Source organism: Mauremys mutica, chromosome 10, assembly GCF_020497125.1.
Source record: "Mauremys mutica isolate MM-2020 ecotype Southern chromosome 10, ASM2049712v1, whole genome shotgun sequence".
NCBI lineage: Eukaryota > Metazoa > Chordata > Testudines > Geoemydidae > Mauremys > Mauremys mutica.
The window spans coordinates 54,241,282-54,257,128 of NC_059081.1; the positions used below are offsets into that span (position 1 = coordinate 54,241,282).

The following is a 15,847-nucleotide window of genomic DNA, read 5'->3' on the forward strand; positions in this document are numbered from 1 at the left end:
AGATTTCTGCATGACCTGCAAACATTCCACAGTAAACAGAGCAACAAAAGAGAATTCTTTGTTACTCCAGCTGCATGCGGAAACAATGATCTTTAGCTTGGGAAGTGTTGGAATGTTTAATAGGCTTCTATGTTTTCTTTTGTTTTAGCAAAGCAGTTGAATATCTGAAAACATTGATATGCAATGGCATGCTTGCTGATGGTTTCTTACTTAAGAATTAATGCACCGTGTCTCTTTCTCTGGCTTTAATACAGGTGCCGATGACTCAGTTGTATCTGAAGATCGACTTAATGAAACTGAACTAACTGATCTAGATGGCCAGTTGGAATCCCCTCCAAAAAACTTTCTGTCTGTAGAAGATGGAAACCACATGCATCATTCTCACAATGACGTCTCTCACTCTGTTCATGACCATGATCTTCATGATACAGAATATGATGACAACCATAGAGAGGATAAAATAGCTAGGAAACACAACCATCACTGGCATCACAAACATTCCCATCATTCCCATGGTCACTGCCATTCTGGAAAGGACCTGAAAGATACTGGAATTGCTAATATAGCGTGGATGGTAATTATGGGAGATGGCATCCACAATTTTAGCGATGGTTTAGCAATAGGTAAGTAAATACAAAGTGTTGAGCATATTCTCTATGGCTGTACCTACCATAGGTAATTTTGGTAAAATTTCCCATTGGTAAAGTTCTATGGGTGATAGTACAGACTAGGCTCCAGGTGGCCACTAGCATTTTGTTTAATCTTGCTCAGAGCAGGTTTAAGAACCTTGGTGTTTAAAAATGCCAGCAGCTATGGTGCAAGCCTTGTCTATGCTAATTTCAGAAAGGGAAACTACACAACAATGAGGAAGCTAGCTAAATGGCAATTAAAAGGTACAGTCATAAAAGTGAAATGCCTGCAAGCTGCATGGAAACTTTTAAAAACATCATAATAAAGGTTCAAATTAAATGTATACCCCAAATTGAAAAAAACATAGAGGATTCTTGTCAGTTTCAACACTACAGTGGTACTCCCAACGATGTAAGTTGCCCATTACATTGGCTTAATAACTCCACCTCTGCGAGAGGCATAGCGCTTAGGTCGATGTAGTTAGGGCAACTCGGTGGCCTGATAGCTGGGTCTGTGTGCCCCCACCCCCGCCCTGAAGCTGACAGCCTGAGCTGTCAGCTGGGTGCCGGGCTCACAGCTGGACATCCCTGAGCCCCAGCACGGACAGCCCAAGCTGTCAGCCAGGTGCGGGGCTCACAGCTGGAATCCCCCCCTGCCCTGGAGCTGACAGCCTGAGTTGTGAGCCCCACACAGGGCTCAGTTTCACAGCAGGGAGCCTACCAGCAGTGAAATTGACATTCTTGTCAGCTTCACAACTGCTATTGTTTCACATTTTGTCTCTGGCTCCTGCTATCAGCCCTGGGGCCTAGGGCGCCAGCTGTGAGCCTAGCGCCACACTGACAGCCAGAGCTGGAGAGGAAATATGAAATAATCGCTGCTGTAAAACTGACAAGAAATTGTCAATTTCATTCCTGGTAGGGTCCCTGCTGTGAAATTAAGCCCCATGCTGGGCTCACATCTCGGTCAGCCCGGGGGTGGGGCTCTAGCTGTGGCACCGAGATGTGCCACACTCTGGCTCTCAGTGCCCCACAGTTCTCCACTTTAGTCGGTGTAAGCGCTTCCGGTGAGAATGCGCACCACCGCCAGCAGAAGGAAGGCAGTGTGGATGCCAATAGTTGATTTAATTGCTGTGGTGGCTGTAAGTCGACCTAATTTAAGACAACCTAATTTTGTAGCATAGACAGTCCTCTAGAGAGAGAAATTGGAACAGAAGTAAGCAGCTTTTGTGGCATTTTGGGTTCTGTTATAGCATCATCCGTCCAGATTCACCCAGATCTTACAAGTGTCTTTGGAAGTAGAAAGTCCACTGTTCTGAATATTTCACATGTATGCTGAAAAATACTGGAATCTCTGCAAAGGGAACTCTGTACATTACCTATCTATTGATTGTTGTTTAGCATAGCCAATAAAATTAAAATACCATTATTTGCGTCTTATTTTTCCAGGAGCAGCTTTTAGTGCCGGATTGACAGGAGGAATTAGTACATCTGTAGCAGTGTTTTGTCATGAGCTTCCCCATGAATTAGGTAATTAATTCTGTAAACTTCAAATGTGGTTGTTTTTGGTCTGTTTGACATTGAATGAAAAGCTGCTATATGAAAAATATATCCATGGGTCATCACAGTAGTAATGAAGGTAAACAAAATGCAATGTGAAAACCATTAGCATGACCATTTACACCAGTAGAATCTCACATACAGAACATGACTCACATACAGAACATGATTGTACAATTTACTATACCATTTATTCAATGTGTATAATCAGAACATTAGTCTGTATTTTACTAGGAATCTAGTGTCATCAGTATACCATCCATTCTGCATATGAAACTTTCAGAATGCATGTTATTACAACGTTCTTACTGAATATATTTGAGTACATTGTTGGTTGGTCACACACTTGTGAACTTATTATTCTGTCAGGGATAGGAATCTGTGAATTTCATTCAGCTAAGAGCTCATAAGGAGGAATACTGTGTCCACTACCAGTCAACCCTGTTTGATATGGGGTCCTGCAAATAGAAGAGGTGTGCTGCATCACATTGCATATATGATATTAGAGAAAAAAATTGCATAGGCAAAAAGGAAAATTTTATGAACATGACTTTTTAAGATGCAGCTATCTTGCTGCTGAACTGCTGTTTTGGCAGCCCTGGTGGGGGGTGGGTATGGATTATCAGGGTCTATACAATTCATAGTAGACTGAGTACATGGGAGAATATTTTGCTTCCTTGCAAATTAGGGCTTCCAGGTAGCTATATGTATCTGAAATCCATTGGCACTAAGACAGAATTTTTAAAGCAATTATTCTTTAAGGCTAGCATTAGCATTGCTGTTTTGCAGATGTTTTTTCACAGTTCAGTCGGCAATGTTACAATCACACTTCTCCTTGACTATTTTCCATTGCTGAATTACAGCTCTGCCGTTTGCAATCTTCTCCACCCCCTAGAAGATTTGTAACTGGAAGATCTTTTGAGGCACTATTTTCTGAGGCCATGGTTTCAATTCTAGAGATTTTTAAGACTGGGTGAAAGGATAAAATGATCATACTGGAATTAAAAGAATGTTGGCAGGTTTTCTCTCTTCAAAATGATGCTTTTGTCTTTGCTCTCTGTTTGTTCTTGCTGTCTCCAATACACCATACTTTAGTAGTAGAGGTCACTTCTAGTGTTTCAAACAAGCATATCATGAATGACTCGTCCAGCTAATGTCTGTTATTACCCAGAGAGGACCTAGCTGGGGCCAGGTTGTGCCCCTCCAAGAGAGGAGTAAAGCCACAAAATACTTGTAAAGCTTTTAGAGATCCTTGGATGAAAAGCACTATAGAAGTAAAATACAGATTTAGCCTGCCACCATTTCTCTGAGACAGATAAGAGATTTCAGATGGGGTATTGCAGAAGTTTTTAGTACTGGACAACAATGCTACACACAACAGTTTAGGACAAAAAGTGAAACTGCTGGAGAATTTAAGGAGCTGGAATGTATGTTATTGGAGTTAGAATTTGTTCAGGATAATGGAATTAATTTAACACCTCCATCTTGAGAGACGCAACTGTGAGATTTTACTCCACATGGTTTTGCATTTCATCGGAAAGAGAGGGAGGGAACTACTGAGTTAGTATTCTGCACTGGAGGGTCCCGGAGCAACATTAGTGGAGAACAAGAGGAGATGATAATTTTATAACACATTTCCATGTTTGGCTTGGATTTGACTGAGTCCTGTATTTTGCTGGGGTTCACTGAATGGCACTGAATCATTTCGATGGTCTGGCCAAACTCAGCCTAGGTGTAAACAGTTGACAGTCATTTTTGAGCATTTACTTAGTTTTGTCTGTTCGCCAAATTCAGCGACAGACTTCGAAGATGACAAGTGTTCCGCTTCCTGTCCAGGAGGCTGGAGAAGTTTTGTATAGGTGCAAGGTAATGGTTGGCTGATCTATCACTGTAGGGAGCCGCCTCTTAGAGCCCCAGCTCTGACGGAAGTGGAGGGCAAAAGACCTATACTGAGTTTTAAAGGATCACTAACAATTGGTTTCAGGCAAGCTGAGAGAGTTGCAGTCAGGATATGTTGCTTCTAGTGGTTCTCACTGGATGAGAGAGGAGACTTCTATATACACACTTAAAAAGGTGAGTTAAAAATTAGCAAATACCTTTGACCTACTTTTAAAGAATAATACTGAACCATTCCAGGTATGCAGTTAGTTAATTATTTAAATATTAGTTAGTTTAAATATTTTTCTTCTTAGTGACTTCATTTTGCCATTTTAATTACTTTCTAGACATGCATGTTATTTATGGCCATTACTTGAATACATTAAGGCCAGGTCTACACTACAGACAGGCTTAATGTGATCTATGAGCATTGGTTGAAGTGAAATTTCCCATTCTTCTTCAAGTGCTCATTCGCATCAATTCCTTATTTACTTAACATACAACAATAGTTTAGTTATAGACTTATAGAAAGACACCTTCTAAAAACGTTAAATGTATTACTGGCATGCGAAACCTTAAATCAGAGTGAATAAAAGGTTGCCGACGATAATGATTCTATCAGTCTCCTATTTCTCTAAAGCCAAAAGATTGTTTGAGCAATATGAAGAATCATAATAATACCTAGCTGTTATATAGTGCTTTTCATCAGCAGATCTCAAAGCTTTACAAAAGAGGTCAGTTTTTTCCCTGTTTTACATATGGTGAAACTGAAACACAGGAAGGGAAAGTGACTTTCCCTAGGTCGCCCAGCAGACCAGTGCCACAGTTGGGAAGAAAACCTAGATCTCCTGAGTCCAAGTTCAGTGCTCTCTCTACCAGGCTCCCTGTACAAACTTTAGTGTTATGCAAGATAAAATCTTCTTTTAAATCAAGGAAATACATACACTGTATATTTCCCTGTTTTCATTTTCTGTAAACAAAACATTCACCTTAACATAATCCTATCACAGTTTGTTACTTCAAGATGCATTTGGGAGATAAAGTAATTTTAATAACAAAGTATAAAAGTCAGCATGACTGATATGCTGAGTAGATGAGAATTTTTAGCATCATCATGTGTTCAGCATCCTGAAGAAGGAAAGTAAGCTTATAAAAGCAAACACGAAACAGAGAAAATAAAGATTTTTAGCTTTTAAAGTAATTGGAGAGGGAGCTAAGTGGCTTAGTATATGCCACACTTCTGGCAAGAGTTCAAATCTTGAAATGCAAGATGAGTCACACATGGAAAGGAACATTAAAATAACAGTTACCCACATTTCAGCTCTGCATTTGTTATGCTCAGGGGAGGCATAGTATGGTGGAGTTCTGGAAGAGCTATATAGGCAAACTTGTATAGCATCTGTCACTCTTTGGTTGGGTCACATCAGCATTCAGTTATTCAATTTCCCATTGCAGTCAGATGATAAGTTGGTGGTGATTAGATTTTTTAAGGCCTTTTGGAAGAAATGAGACCTAATTTAGAGGGGGCAAATGCAAGTTGGAATTTTGGATGCTCTAAGTAAAATCTAGGTGAGAACCGTTCTCTTAGCTGAAGATCCATTTTCTACAGACTAAAATGCTGAAGACTTATAGCTATACCTTAAGGGTTCCACACACCTGTGTTCAAAGCTTTTACGATGTCACACTAACTTTCATGGTGGTGTCCTTAAAATTGCTGAGGCCCTCTGGCAGACTCCGTCCTCTATCCCTCCGACCTCAAAACGAGCCGAAAAGAAATACTTTGTCCCAGCCGAAGGGTTTGAATACCTTTACACCGACCCTCCCCCGGGATCGCTGGTGGTTTCTGTGGCCAATGAAAGAGACAAATGGGCATATCAGCTCAACCCCCAAAAATAAAGAGGCCAAACAATTGAGGGACCTGTTTGGAAGAAAAATAAATTCAACGGCCACTTTGCAGTTCCATGTGGCAAACCATCAGGCCCTCTTGGGCTGATACAATTGTAACTTAAGGGACTCCATCCATAAGTTCAAGGAGTCCCTCCTGCAGGGTTTGGCCCAAGAATGTGGCACCCTGGCAGAGGAGGGCACTGTGGCTGCCAGGTGCTCCCTCGAGATGGCATGGGACGCAGCGGACTCGGCAGCCAGGGTGGTCGCGTCAGCGATGGTAATGAGGTGCAGCTCCTGGCAGCACTGGTCTCTCCCAAGAAATGCAGACCTCCATCCAGCGGGGAATGGGAATGGTCTCTTTTTGGACCAGATGGATGCGATGCTTCATGGGCTAAAGGACACTAGTGTTTCCAACTTCATATGCTGTAGCTCCCTCCTGGCACTAATGCCTGTTTGTCATCCTTATGCACATGCAAAGTAGAATCTGTCAAGATAAGAGGAACGCTAATAAGATCTGAGGGACTGGTCAAGACTGAACCTTCATTTTTCATTAAAAAGCCAGCACCCCACTCTCGGAACTTCTCTCCTTTTGTACATACATTCCTGACTGACTACAACTGCACTGTACCTGGGAGGGCTGGATTGGGATCCGTTTAGAGCTCTGTTAGTGCCCCTCATCAGCTAGTATGAGTCATGATTGCCTTTGAAACTAAATTTTAATCAAGGAAGGGATATGTATTGTAGGCTGTGTAGTCATATACTGTTGCTCCTTTTCCCCTTAAAAAAAAGCCTTCAGTATGTTTGCCACAGCGATAGGCACATCATTAGTTCCATAGATAGATCAGATAATATAACTGAGGGCAGATGCATCTATTTAGTCTCTTGTGGGATTATGACAATTAAAAACTTTCATTATTCGATTTCAATTTCAGGTGATTTTGCCGTGCTGCTTAAAGCAGGTATGACAGTAAAGCAAGCCATTGTGTACAACCTCCTGTCTGCTATGATGGCTTATGTAGGGATGCTGATAGGCACAGCTGTTGGACAGTATGCCAATAACATCACTTTATGGATCTTTGCAGTCACCGCGGGCATGTTCCTTTATGTTGCATTGGTAGATATGGTAAGATTATCGTTTCGTATTACCTTATTCTGCATGTATGAAATCTGTGACTTTAACCCAACAGTGTAACTTATTTTTTTGTATTGCACAAAATAAAGCAAACCACCTACAGGCAAATATCTAGACACCCATTCATACCTTGCTGTCGCTTAAAAAATATAGTCTAGTAAATTCATGGGGAAAACCTCCAGCATTTTGCAATGTCCCACCTGTTTGGGTTTTCATCTGACCAAATCCCTTCACTCTCAGGGTTGCATGTTAAGATATAAAAACTTGTTTAATGCCACTGGCTGCTCTCCCAATGACAAAGTCATCCTTCTAGCCTATCTTTTGGTTTTTGCTGCTGTGTGAGGATGTGTTTGGATACTCTAAGGCAGTCCATGATTGATTTTAAGTGGAGGTCAATCCTAAAACTGCATCTATTTGGTCCCAAACAGATCCATTTAGATGTTTAGAAAAGGCTGTTGGTAAATATGCTGCTTTGATGGCTGTCGGGTTAATTCTTGACAGATGTCAAATTTAACAAATGTTGCTTCTTCACGTGCTGATTAAGGCTAAGATTATGTCCCGGAAGTCATAGTTCCGTGGACCTCCAGTGGGGCTGGAGCTGTCAGCCACACGGGCAACAGGTGCTCTTCCCTCTCCCTCCCCCTGCACAGCAGGGGTCATGCTCTCACGTACACTCCCCCAGGCTCCAGTTATCCCCTGTCATGCCCCCGCCCCCCCCTTTAGTAGAAGTCAGAGACAGGCCCCCGGCTTCTGTTAATATTATTTTTTTAATTATTATTACGACCTGTCCCTGACTTTTACTTAAAATAATCGTGACAAAATCTTAATGTCAGTGATGAATGACATATGTTCCACTCTTGGTGTGGAGTCTTTTAGCCCACGCAGGCACCCTAAGTGCCCTCGCGCCCCTCCTCCCAAGAGCACAAAGGGTGGAGCAAGGACAACCATCCCGCAGATCTTTATTATTGCACATGGCTGGAAAATGGAACTGCTGTTAGTGTCCTTTACTCGAGAGCACCAGCATAGCTAGTGACTGTAGGCTGGTTTTAATACTGTATTGTAGTTTGGGTTATTAAGCTCCCTTTTTAGTCTCTCTTTTTACTTTTGCCTTTGTTAACTGGTACCAGGTCTTTATCCTTTATGGTTGAACAAAAATCCCCCTGTTTTAAGTATTGGCCCTTATGCAAGATGGCTATATATCTTTTAATGCTGGTCACTCAGAATGTTCATTTTGTTTAGGGAAGGGCACTTCACTAGCCAAATGTTCTATTTGATGTTCATTTTCAAAACAAACTCAGAGTAAGAGACGCTCACGCAAACTGTTTCTCTGGATAGATCTGAGACCTGCTTCTGATCCAGTTCACAAGATAGACTCGGATCTGAGCAGTTTTCTTCCAAGAGTGCCCTGGCCACTACCAGTTTCCAGGCTCCAGCCACTGCATCTTAGTCCACAGAGGTTTCTGTTCCCAAATCCTTGTCTGAGAGTGGGTGGGGCCTCATCATTGCTCTTCCAAAGAATAGATCACTGAATAGGACTCCCTAAGAAAAAGGGCAGAGATGGCCTTGCTTAGCCTTGTCTTAAGGGTTGCTCAAGGCTTGAATATGAAGATGGTTTTCCATGGCACCCTAGTACCCATATGTCGGTACTGACGTAAAAACAGCCCATCACATTCACCTGCACTGATGCTGGAGTATTGTTTTTGAGGAGTTCAGCAACAGTGCTTTCTGTATCATTACCAGCTTCATCAGTATCATTGTCATTGACACTATCTACTCCAGCCTTGAAGAGTTCTAATTTATTTTCATCAGTACTGGCTGTATCAACACTGAGCTTCGTGGTACTGAGGGATTTGGTGGTGCCTGAATTTCCTGAGTGTCATTTACTATCTTCAGCAGTTAGAATAGCAAGCTCTGGCAGGCTATTGGCACAGATTGTGTGTACAGCACCGATAAGGAAGGTCCCTAAACAATGCTTAGGGACTCCTGCTAGGTCTGCTCCATTTCTACAGCAGGACTATGCAGTCTCTTCATCAGTCTCAAGCAAGAGCAGGGAGAGTCTCTTCTCTGACAGGGAGTCCCAAGGGTGCATGTACAATCAAGACATTATAAGGAATGGTGTTCCACCTGGTGTGTACACACACGTACACATACATTCTGTAGACAACATGCCTGTGGCTCTCATTCCTGGTCCTACTATGCTCCTAGGGCCCTCCTCACTTTAGAAGCCCCATCTCCTCTATCCACTCCAGGGTAAGATCCCCCTCCCTTGTAGAGTCTGAGAGTTCAACCCAGTCAGTAACCTCAGGAGTTTCCTGCTCCACCACCACAACTTCAGACCACTGAGAAACATCCCCACCCTTCCGAACTTGCTCCAGCTGCCACTTCTTCATCCTCCCCTGATGAGGCTGTAGTGCTATCTGCTCCATCACATCTAGATTGCAAGACATGCCAGGATCTACTCAGAACGGCCAAAACCGTCTGGTAGAAGTAGTGTATGAAAAATCACACAGTTTTGTTAGAGATTAAAAGAAGGAGCAGAAGGACCTAGAGACAGATTGAGTAAACGGGCTTCTTTATTGCGGTACTTGTTCCCCTCAACCCAATTGTTGAGTAAGCCCCAAGTTAATCACATCACACACTTTTATCTAAGTTATACCCACATTTACTACAACACCCCCAAAACCCTTATTTAGTAATATGAATGCCCATATAATCATCCCCACCCCTGTTTATAGCATTAAGCATATTCTACAGACCTTTGGAATGTAGAATACCAGTGTTGTCTCTTTGTAGAAGTTGATTACAAAACTTGAATTAAGGATGCTTCTTCCAGATAGTGCAGATGTGGAAGAGAGAATTGGCAGTAGCCGTTCCCACACAATTCTCTGATTAGATTTTTGTATTATGTGGTAAACAGAACTCACTCGCAATGTAAATTAATTTCTTTAACAAATCTTGTCTGCTAACATGAATAGGAAGTTTGCTATCTTTCAAAGTGTGAGACTGTGACTCTTCATTATTCTTCATGACCTAGGATATCCTATAACAACACTAAAATGACTTATCGATAGCTGTTTGCTCAGCTGTCTAGCCTACTGCAGAACTAATTAATAAACATATTGGTCCATAAAGTGGAGGGGGGAGTGTTAAAGAAATTTAAGGTCTCAGTGCTTTTTAAAGACACCAGATGCCTTGTGCAGTCTACTGTTACTAGCAGAGAGTTGTATAAGATGGGTGGGCAATATGCATGTCCTGTTAGAGGCCACAGGCTTGACAACTTGTCACATTCTTTCCTGATACTTGTGGTGTATTCAGGTATTAAGAATAACCAATACACAGAAAAGCAATGCCTGTCATCCTAAGGAATTTATCAGTGGGAATTCTGGATCAGCAAGTTTGATTTCTCTGTGGATTACTTAAGTCTTCTAACTAGAAGACAATTCCTTTATTGTATTTTTCTCCTGCATTATGTATGGAAGTCTCTTCTTGAGGTAAGGAGTTACTTGGATGAAGGAAAGAATTGCATTTATTTTTCCTCATGCTCTTCTTGTGCAGGGATTTCAAATAGCATTTTAAAAAAAAGATTCTGTTTATACACATGGTGTTTGTACTAGAAAGTGTCCCATTTAATTTCAGAGCTTCCAATGTTAAGTTCATGATTCTTTTAGCTACAGGTGTTCAGTACTGTTTGGCCTTCATCTCTAACAAGGCATGTCAAGAAAATCCACTTTTTTGTAATTGCTTATGTGGAATTTCTCTTGAATTGACACAATTACATGTTGTTTCCTATTACTTTTATACTTTAGAGGTAAATATATTTACTATAAACTAGTAATTAGTCATACATGGCTGTTAAACTTGAGTAACAGAGCTTTGGATGCACTAATAAAATTAGATTATGGGATTTTCTGAGAACTCATAAGGGGAAAACTTATCTTTCCTACCAATAAGCTTGCAGTATGGCAAAAAATGGCAGAATTAATTAACTCAATCAGTATAATATCAACAATGTATTTATAGCAGTTTAATTACTGGAGCAATATACAAAGCATTTTTACACTTCCTTTGTGATAGAGGTGTTTACCTCAGAGAGTGTGTGTGTGTGTGTTTTCTTGAATAGAATTATTTAACTTTTAACTCAAAGGAACAAAGCTCAAAGGAAGTAGGCGTGGTTCCTATCCTAAGGGTATGTCTACCCAGGGTGCAGCAAGCTGGGCTGTTTCAAACCACTGTACATTAATGCACAGTAGGGAACATTTAGTGCACATCAGCAGGTCCATATGGACAGTCAATGTGCAGCACACTACACTTATGTCCTAGCTTGCCACACAGTAAGAGTTTGTGTAGACATGCACTGAGGAGCTTACATTCAAAATAAGCAAGCAACACAGTGGCCAAAAAAAATGCATTTGAATGCCCAAAGGAGGTTGCTGTAGCCTACTAGTTTCTTTTTGGAAAGTATATAATGGGTTGGTGACAATGGTTTTATAAGATCAAGGTTAAGATCAGGTGGTGTTTTATTGACTACCTCTAAGCATGCTGCTACTCCAGCTGCACTGCAGTTGATAATTTTTCTAACTGAATCTCGGTATTGCTATTACTAAATACCTTGTTATTTCACTTCCATCACAATATTTGTAAATTATTGTAAATGTTTCCTTTTTCAGCTTCCAGAAATGCTTCATGGAGATGGTGATAATGAAGAACATGGATATTGTCCAGTGGGGCAATTCATTCTCCAGAATTTAGGCTTGCTCCTTGGATTTGCTATCATGCTGGTGATTGCACTGTATGAAGATAAAATTGTGTTTGACATCCAGTTCTGACCATTTCCAGAAATTGCTGTGGTTACGATGTTACTGTATGGCTTTGAGTCTGCACTGTTGTACTGTATGCACATTGCTCAGAGAAAAGGCAGTGACTTGCACTACTACACAAGTACAGTCTATTTGTTTCCACACAGATTAACTTTTGCTGCTTGCTAACTAAAATAAGACATGGTGCACATACCGCACCTTCCAAATTCAAATGACAGAACTTAAGAAGGAAATGTGCATATGAAAAGACAAAGTTGTGTGTGCTGCACATGAAGCATTGTGCAACTGTTTACAAATCAGCAGGCAGCGAAAGACCTAGTCTGTTCTGGAAATGTCTTTTCACATTACAGTTGAACAGAATCTACAAAACATTAAAGGTGAAATCCATCCCTCTGCAATGGGCCTGCTATGTAATTCCCACATAAGGTTTACATGCCATGAATATCTCCTGCTGGCCTCTGCACAATGATGGATGTTACCGTAAGACAATTAAATGCTACACTTAGCACCTGACTGGAAAAACTGTGTTTTTTGAACTTAAAAAAAACTGTTTAAAACATCTTGGTACACATTAAACTGCATTTCATCATTCTAAGGTTCGTGTTTAAGGAGGCAGACTGTTGCAATATGCACAGGTCTGTGTAATCGGCTGCGAAGAGCTATATTCCATTGAGAATCAGTTTTCCTGATTAAGATTTATTTGATGTTAGCTCCTTGCTATTGGTAGGAAAATAAAGTAGAGTTAGTATTAACTTGGGGAGTAGCTCAATCGGTATAATATCAATATCAGAAGGTTAATGGGCTATTCCTGATTCTTTGCTTGAGAAGCTAAACATTGGGTGCCACTTACAACCTAAACTACTGATAAATTGTGGCTGTGAGTTTGTGCAAATGCACCTCTAACAAAGGATCCATAATGGAATTTCTCAGTTTTAACAGTTCAATTTATTTTGGGATTCAATTTTTTTCTCCTTTTTACAGTAATATCTTCTGAAATCCAGTGTACTGAACCCAGATACAAAGATTATAAAATAATAATAATAATAATGCCCTGTATATGTAGTACTGGTGGGTCATTTACAATGCTGTAATATCAGGTCTGAATATATTACTTCCATGCCTTGGCATCAGAGTTTATAGCACCAGCATTGCAGGCAATAGACTGTGTGCTAGAAGAGTCCCACTTCCAGCATAAAGGAGTTAATATTTTTTAACATTTGTTATCTTAGGTATCTAGGGTATATAAATGCAGCTGTCATTGAATTACCGGTACGTGAGAGTTGGGAGGATAGGGTGAACCATCCAAATCCTTAACCTGCTAGAATCAGTTTATCGTTGCTTACTGCCGAGATGCTTGTATTGCCAGATGTGAATTAGTTTCTTTTCTACCCTGCTGTCCTATTAAAATTGTGAATTTGTGCGATGTACAAGCCCTGTGAATTCTGCAGTCTGATTTGATAATCTAGGACCAATCCTAAGCATGGTGGTGGTCTTTTTTTAACTTGCTGATCTAGTTTTTGTTTTTATGTATGCTGGGTAAGCTGTATTTTGCTGCATACTGTCAAGTTTTGTTTCAGTCTGCTTAGCATCAGTGTCCTGCTAAAATTGCACTGGTTTAACATCTTCACGAGCCAGTCAATATCGTCATTCTGGTTTAAAATTAATCCCTGTTCCTGTTCCCTTTTGACCCTTCACTTTAGCGATATAGTTGTTCCTTTTTCTCGGCCATTCCCTTCCCCCCAGGAACAGTCTGTAAATTTTAAAGATATAAGTTGGCTCCTGCCAGTATTTGTTCCTAATGCAGTATCAAGAAACTGACATATACAGTATTAAGTGTCCATTCTATAAAAGGTGTGGCTTCCTCAGTGAAGACGTCTAAGTCAGGGGTCCAATTCTGCAGTCCTTGGTGCACAAGACACACTGAACTCAGTTGGAATTTTGCACAGAAAAAGACTAGTTCAGACCCTAATTAGCACAGACATCATCTCATTTAATGTTTAGAGTGGATTTTTGTAACAAATATGCTAGGTAAAATTTTCAAAAGCAACTAAATGATTTAGGAGTATAAAGGTATATCTACAGTACAGTGGCACAGCTGCACTGCTGTTCTGTAGACACTTGCTACAGCGATGGTTTTTCTGTCATTGGTCAGTAAAGAGGCAGTGGTTAGGTCACCAGCAGAATTCTTCGGTCAGTCTAGCAGCGTCTATACCGGTGCTTAGATCAGTCTAACTAAATCTCTTATTTCACACCCTGACCAACGTAGCTAGGTTGAGCTAAGTTTTAGGTGTAGACTAGGTCTTAGGAGCATAAGTGCCACTGAATTTCAATGAGACGAAGGTCCAGATACTCAAAGGTATTTAGGTGCCTAACTCCTATTGAAATCAGTGGGAGTTAGGCCCAGAGCCTCAAAGGTATTGAGTGGGCTAAGTGCCCACTTCACATTTGAAAATGGTACTAAGGTACTAACTTTCCAGAAGACCTTTTTCCCACTTGGAAAAACATGGTCATATTAAAGCATTAGCTATTGCATTTCCCACTAAGAATGGAATTTGTTTCCTTGTTTACTACTATTGTGATTGTGAAGAGCAATATAACAGCTGTGGCTTCTGTAGGTTTCCACCAGTGTTAATTTCAAACCAGTTCAATGTAGTTTTATGTCAAGTTACAGACAATCTGAATCTCAGTGTACTTGGCTTCAACATTCCATTCTGCTTGAATACAGTCTCATTTAACATGTATTCCTTGGAGGGCATAAATGTTACTTGTATATTACAATGCTGTCACTGTGTGACATCCCATATGAATTTTGATGTAGATCACATTGCACTCAATCAGCAGTGATTATGCTTAGAAAATACTATAGTAGCTAGATGCAGTGTGAATTTTTTCCATTACGGTTTATAGTTTAAAAATGTGATTATGGTCCTACAAGATACTTGCTGAGCTATAAATCTTTTTTTGTTATAACTAAATCATTTAAATAATTTTTATAAAGCTGGGAATGATCAAATGCTGTTTGGTTCATTGTCAGCACTGTTGTGTTCATTTTATGTATGTTCCTTATTTATAAGGAGCTTCAGAAAATAAAATTATTCAAGGAGCAAACATACTGGTTGGTTTTTGTAAAGTTTTTTATTACACAGCTTTATTTTGTATTTTAGTATTTTTTAAAATCTCTTGAAAGGCAGAAATGTAATGGATTGTTTAAATATTTTGATTTCACTAGAGAGTAGTTAAAAATTGAAATGCTTCTTACACAAATGATTCATCTCAAAAATAAGCATCTACAAATATTCATGCTAAATTTAGGAATTAAGCTGGCATAATAGTGCCACCCCTCGTCCAATCCAGTGTTGTTCTGCTTTATCTGAGGGAAGAATCATTGCTATCACAAAGTTAGTAGAATGTCCCGTAGTGGAGAGGGTTCCTCTTCTCTCACTGGTCTTGTACACTGGAGCAACGTAACTTGGTCGTTGTGAAATGTCTGACCTCTTGCAAGGCTTTAACCACATCTATGATAAAGTACAGAATAAACCCTTTACCTTTCTGGGTAAAGTTTGTAAGACTTTAAATGTGATCACAACTCACTAAATACTTCCTAGCCCCACTGTAGTTCACCAGTAACTTGTGCATAATCCAGAAACGAGCTGAGTGCTCCTTCCCCTCCCTGCAAAAAGTCCTCCCCTTGACTTCAGTATGAATTGTGGATGCTCAGTGCTCTGTTGCATACAAATTGCCTGATCCAAATTATTTCCAGTTCAGTATATGTAAAAAAATCTACAAGTTGCTACTTCATATTGGTTACCACACAGCCATGTGGAGACTGTGACTAAGGTAGCTCTGATGGCAAAAGTTTTTACTTAGAAAAAAAATGGGTTTTTTGTGTACTCCTTTAAAACATGATTGTTCGAAGCTAAGCCTGCCGTGTTAGACTGTCATACTGA

The 15,847-nt window shown here is 40.3% G+C and overlaps 2 protein-coding genes across 4 annotated transcripts in view; one reads left to right on the forward strand and one right to left on the reverse strand.

The window, feature by feature from the left end:
- Positions 1 to 15,050, forward strand: part of SLC39A10 (solute carrier family 39 member 10) — a 51,655-nt gene extending 36,605 nt beyond the window's left edge. For all 3 annotated transcript variants that reach the window (XM_045031799.1, XM_045031798.1, XM_045031800.1), the window contains exons 7-10: positions 255 to 623; positions 2,076 to 2,156; positions 6,884 to 7,074; positions 11,751 to 15,050. In XM_045031799.1, the coding sequence (XP_044887734.1) occupies positions 255 to 623; positions 2,076 to 2,156; positions 6,884 to 7,074; positions 11,751 to 11,909 (800 nt within the window). In that variant the 3' untranslated portion in view covers positions 11,910 to 15,050. The remainder of the gene's footprint in view (positions 1 to 254; positions 624 to 2,075; positions 2,157 to 6,883; positions 7,075 to 11,750) is intronic.
- Positions 15,017 to 15,847, reverse strand: part of DNAH7 (dynein axonemal heavy chain 7) — a 248,353-nt gene continuing 247,522 nt past the window's right edge. The window contains exon 64 of the mRNA XM_045031804.1: positions 15,017 to 15,415. Within this exon, the coding sequence (XP_044887739.1) occupies positions 15,209 to 15,415 (207 nt within the window). The 3' untranslated portion in view covers positions 15,017 to 15,208. The remainder of the gene's footprint in view (positions 15,416 to 15,847) is intronic.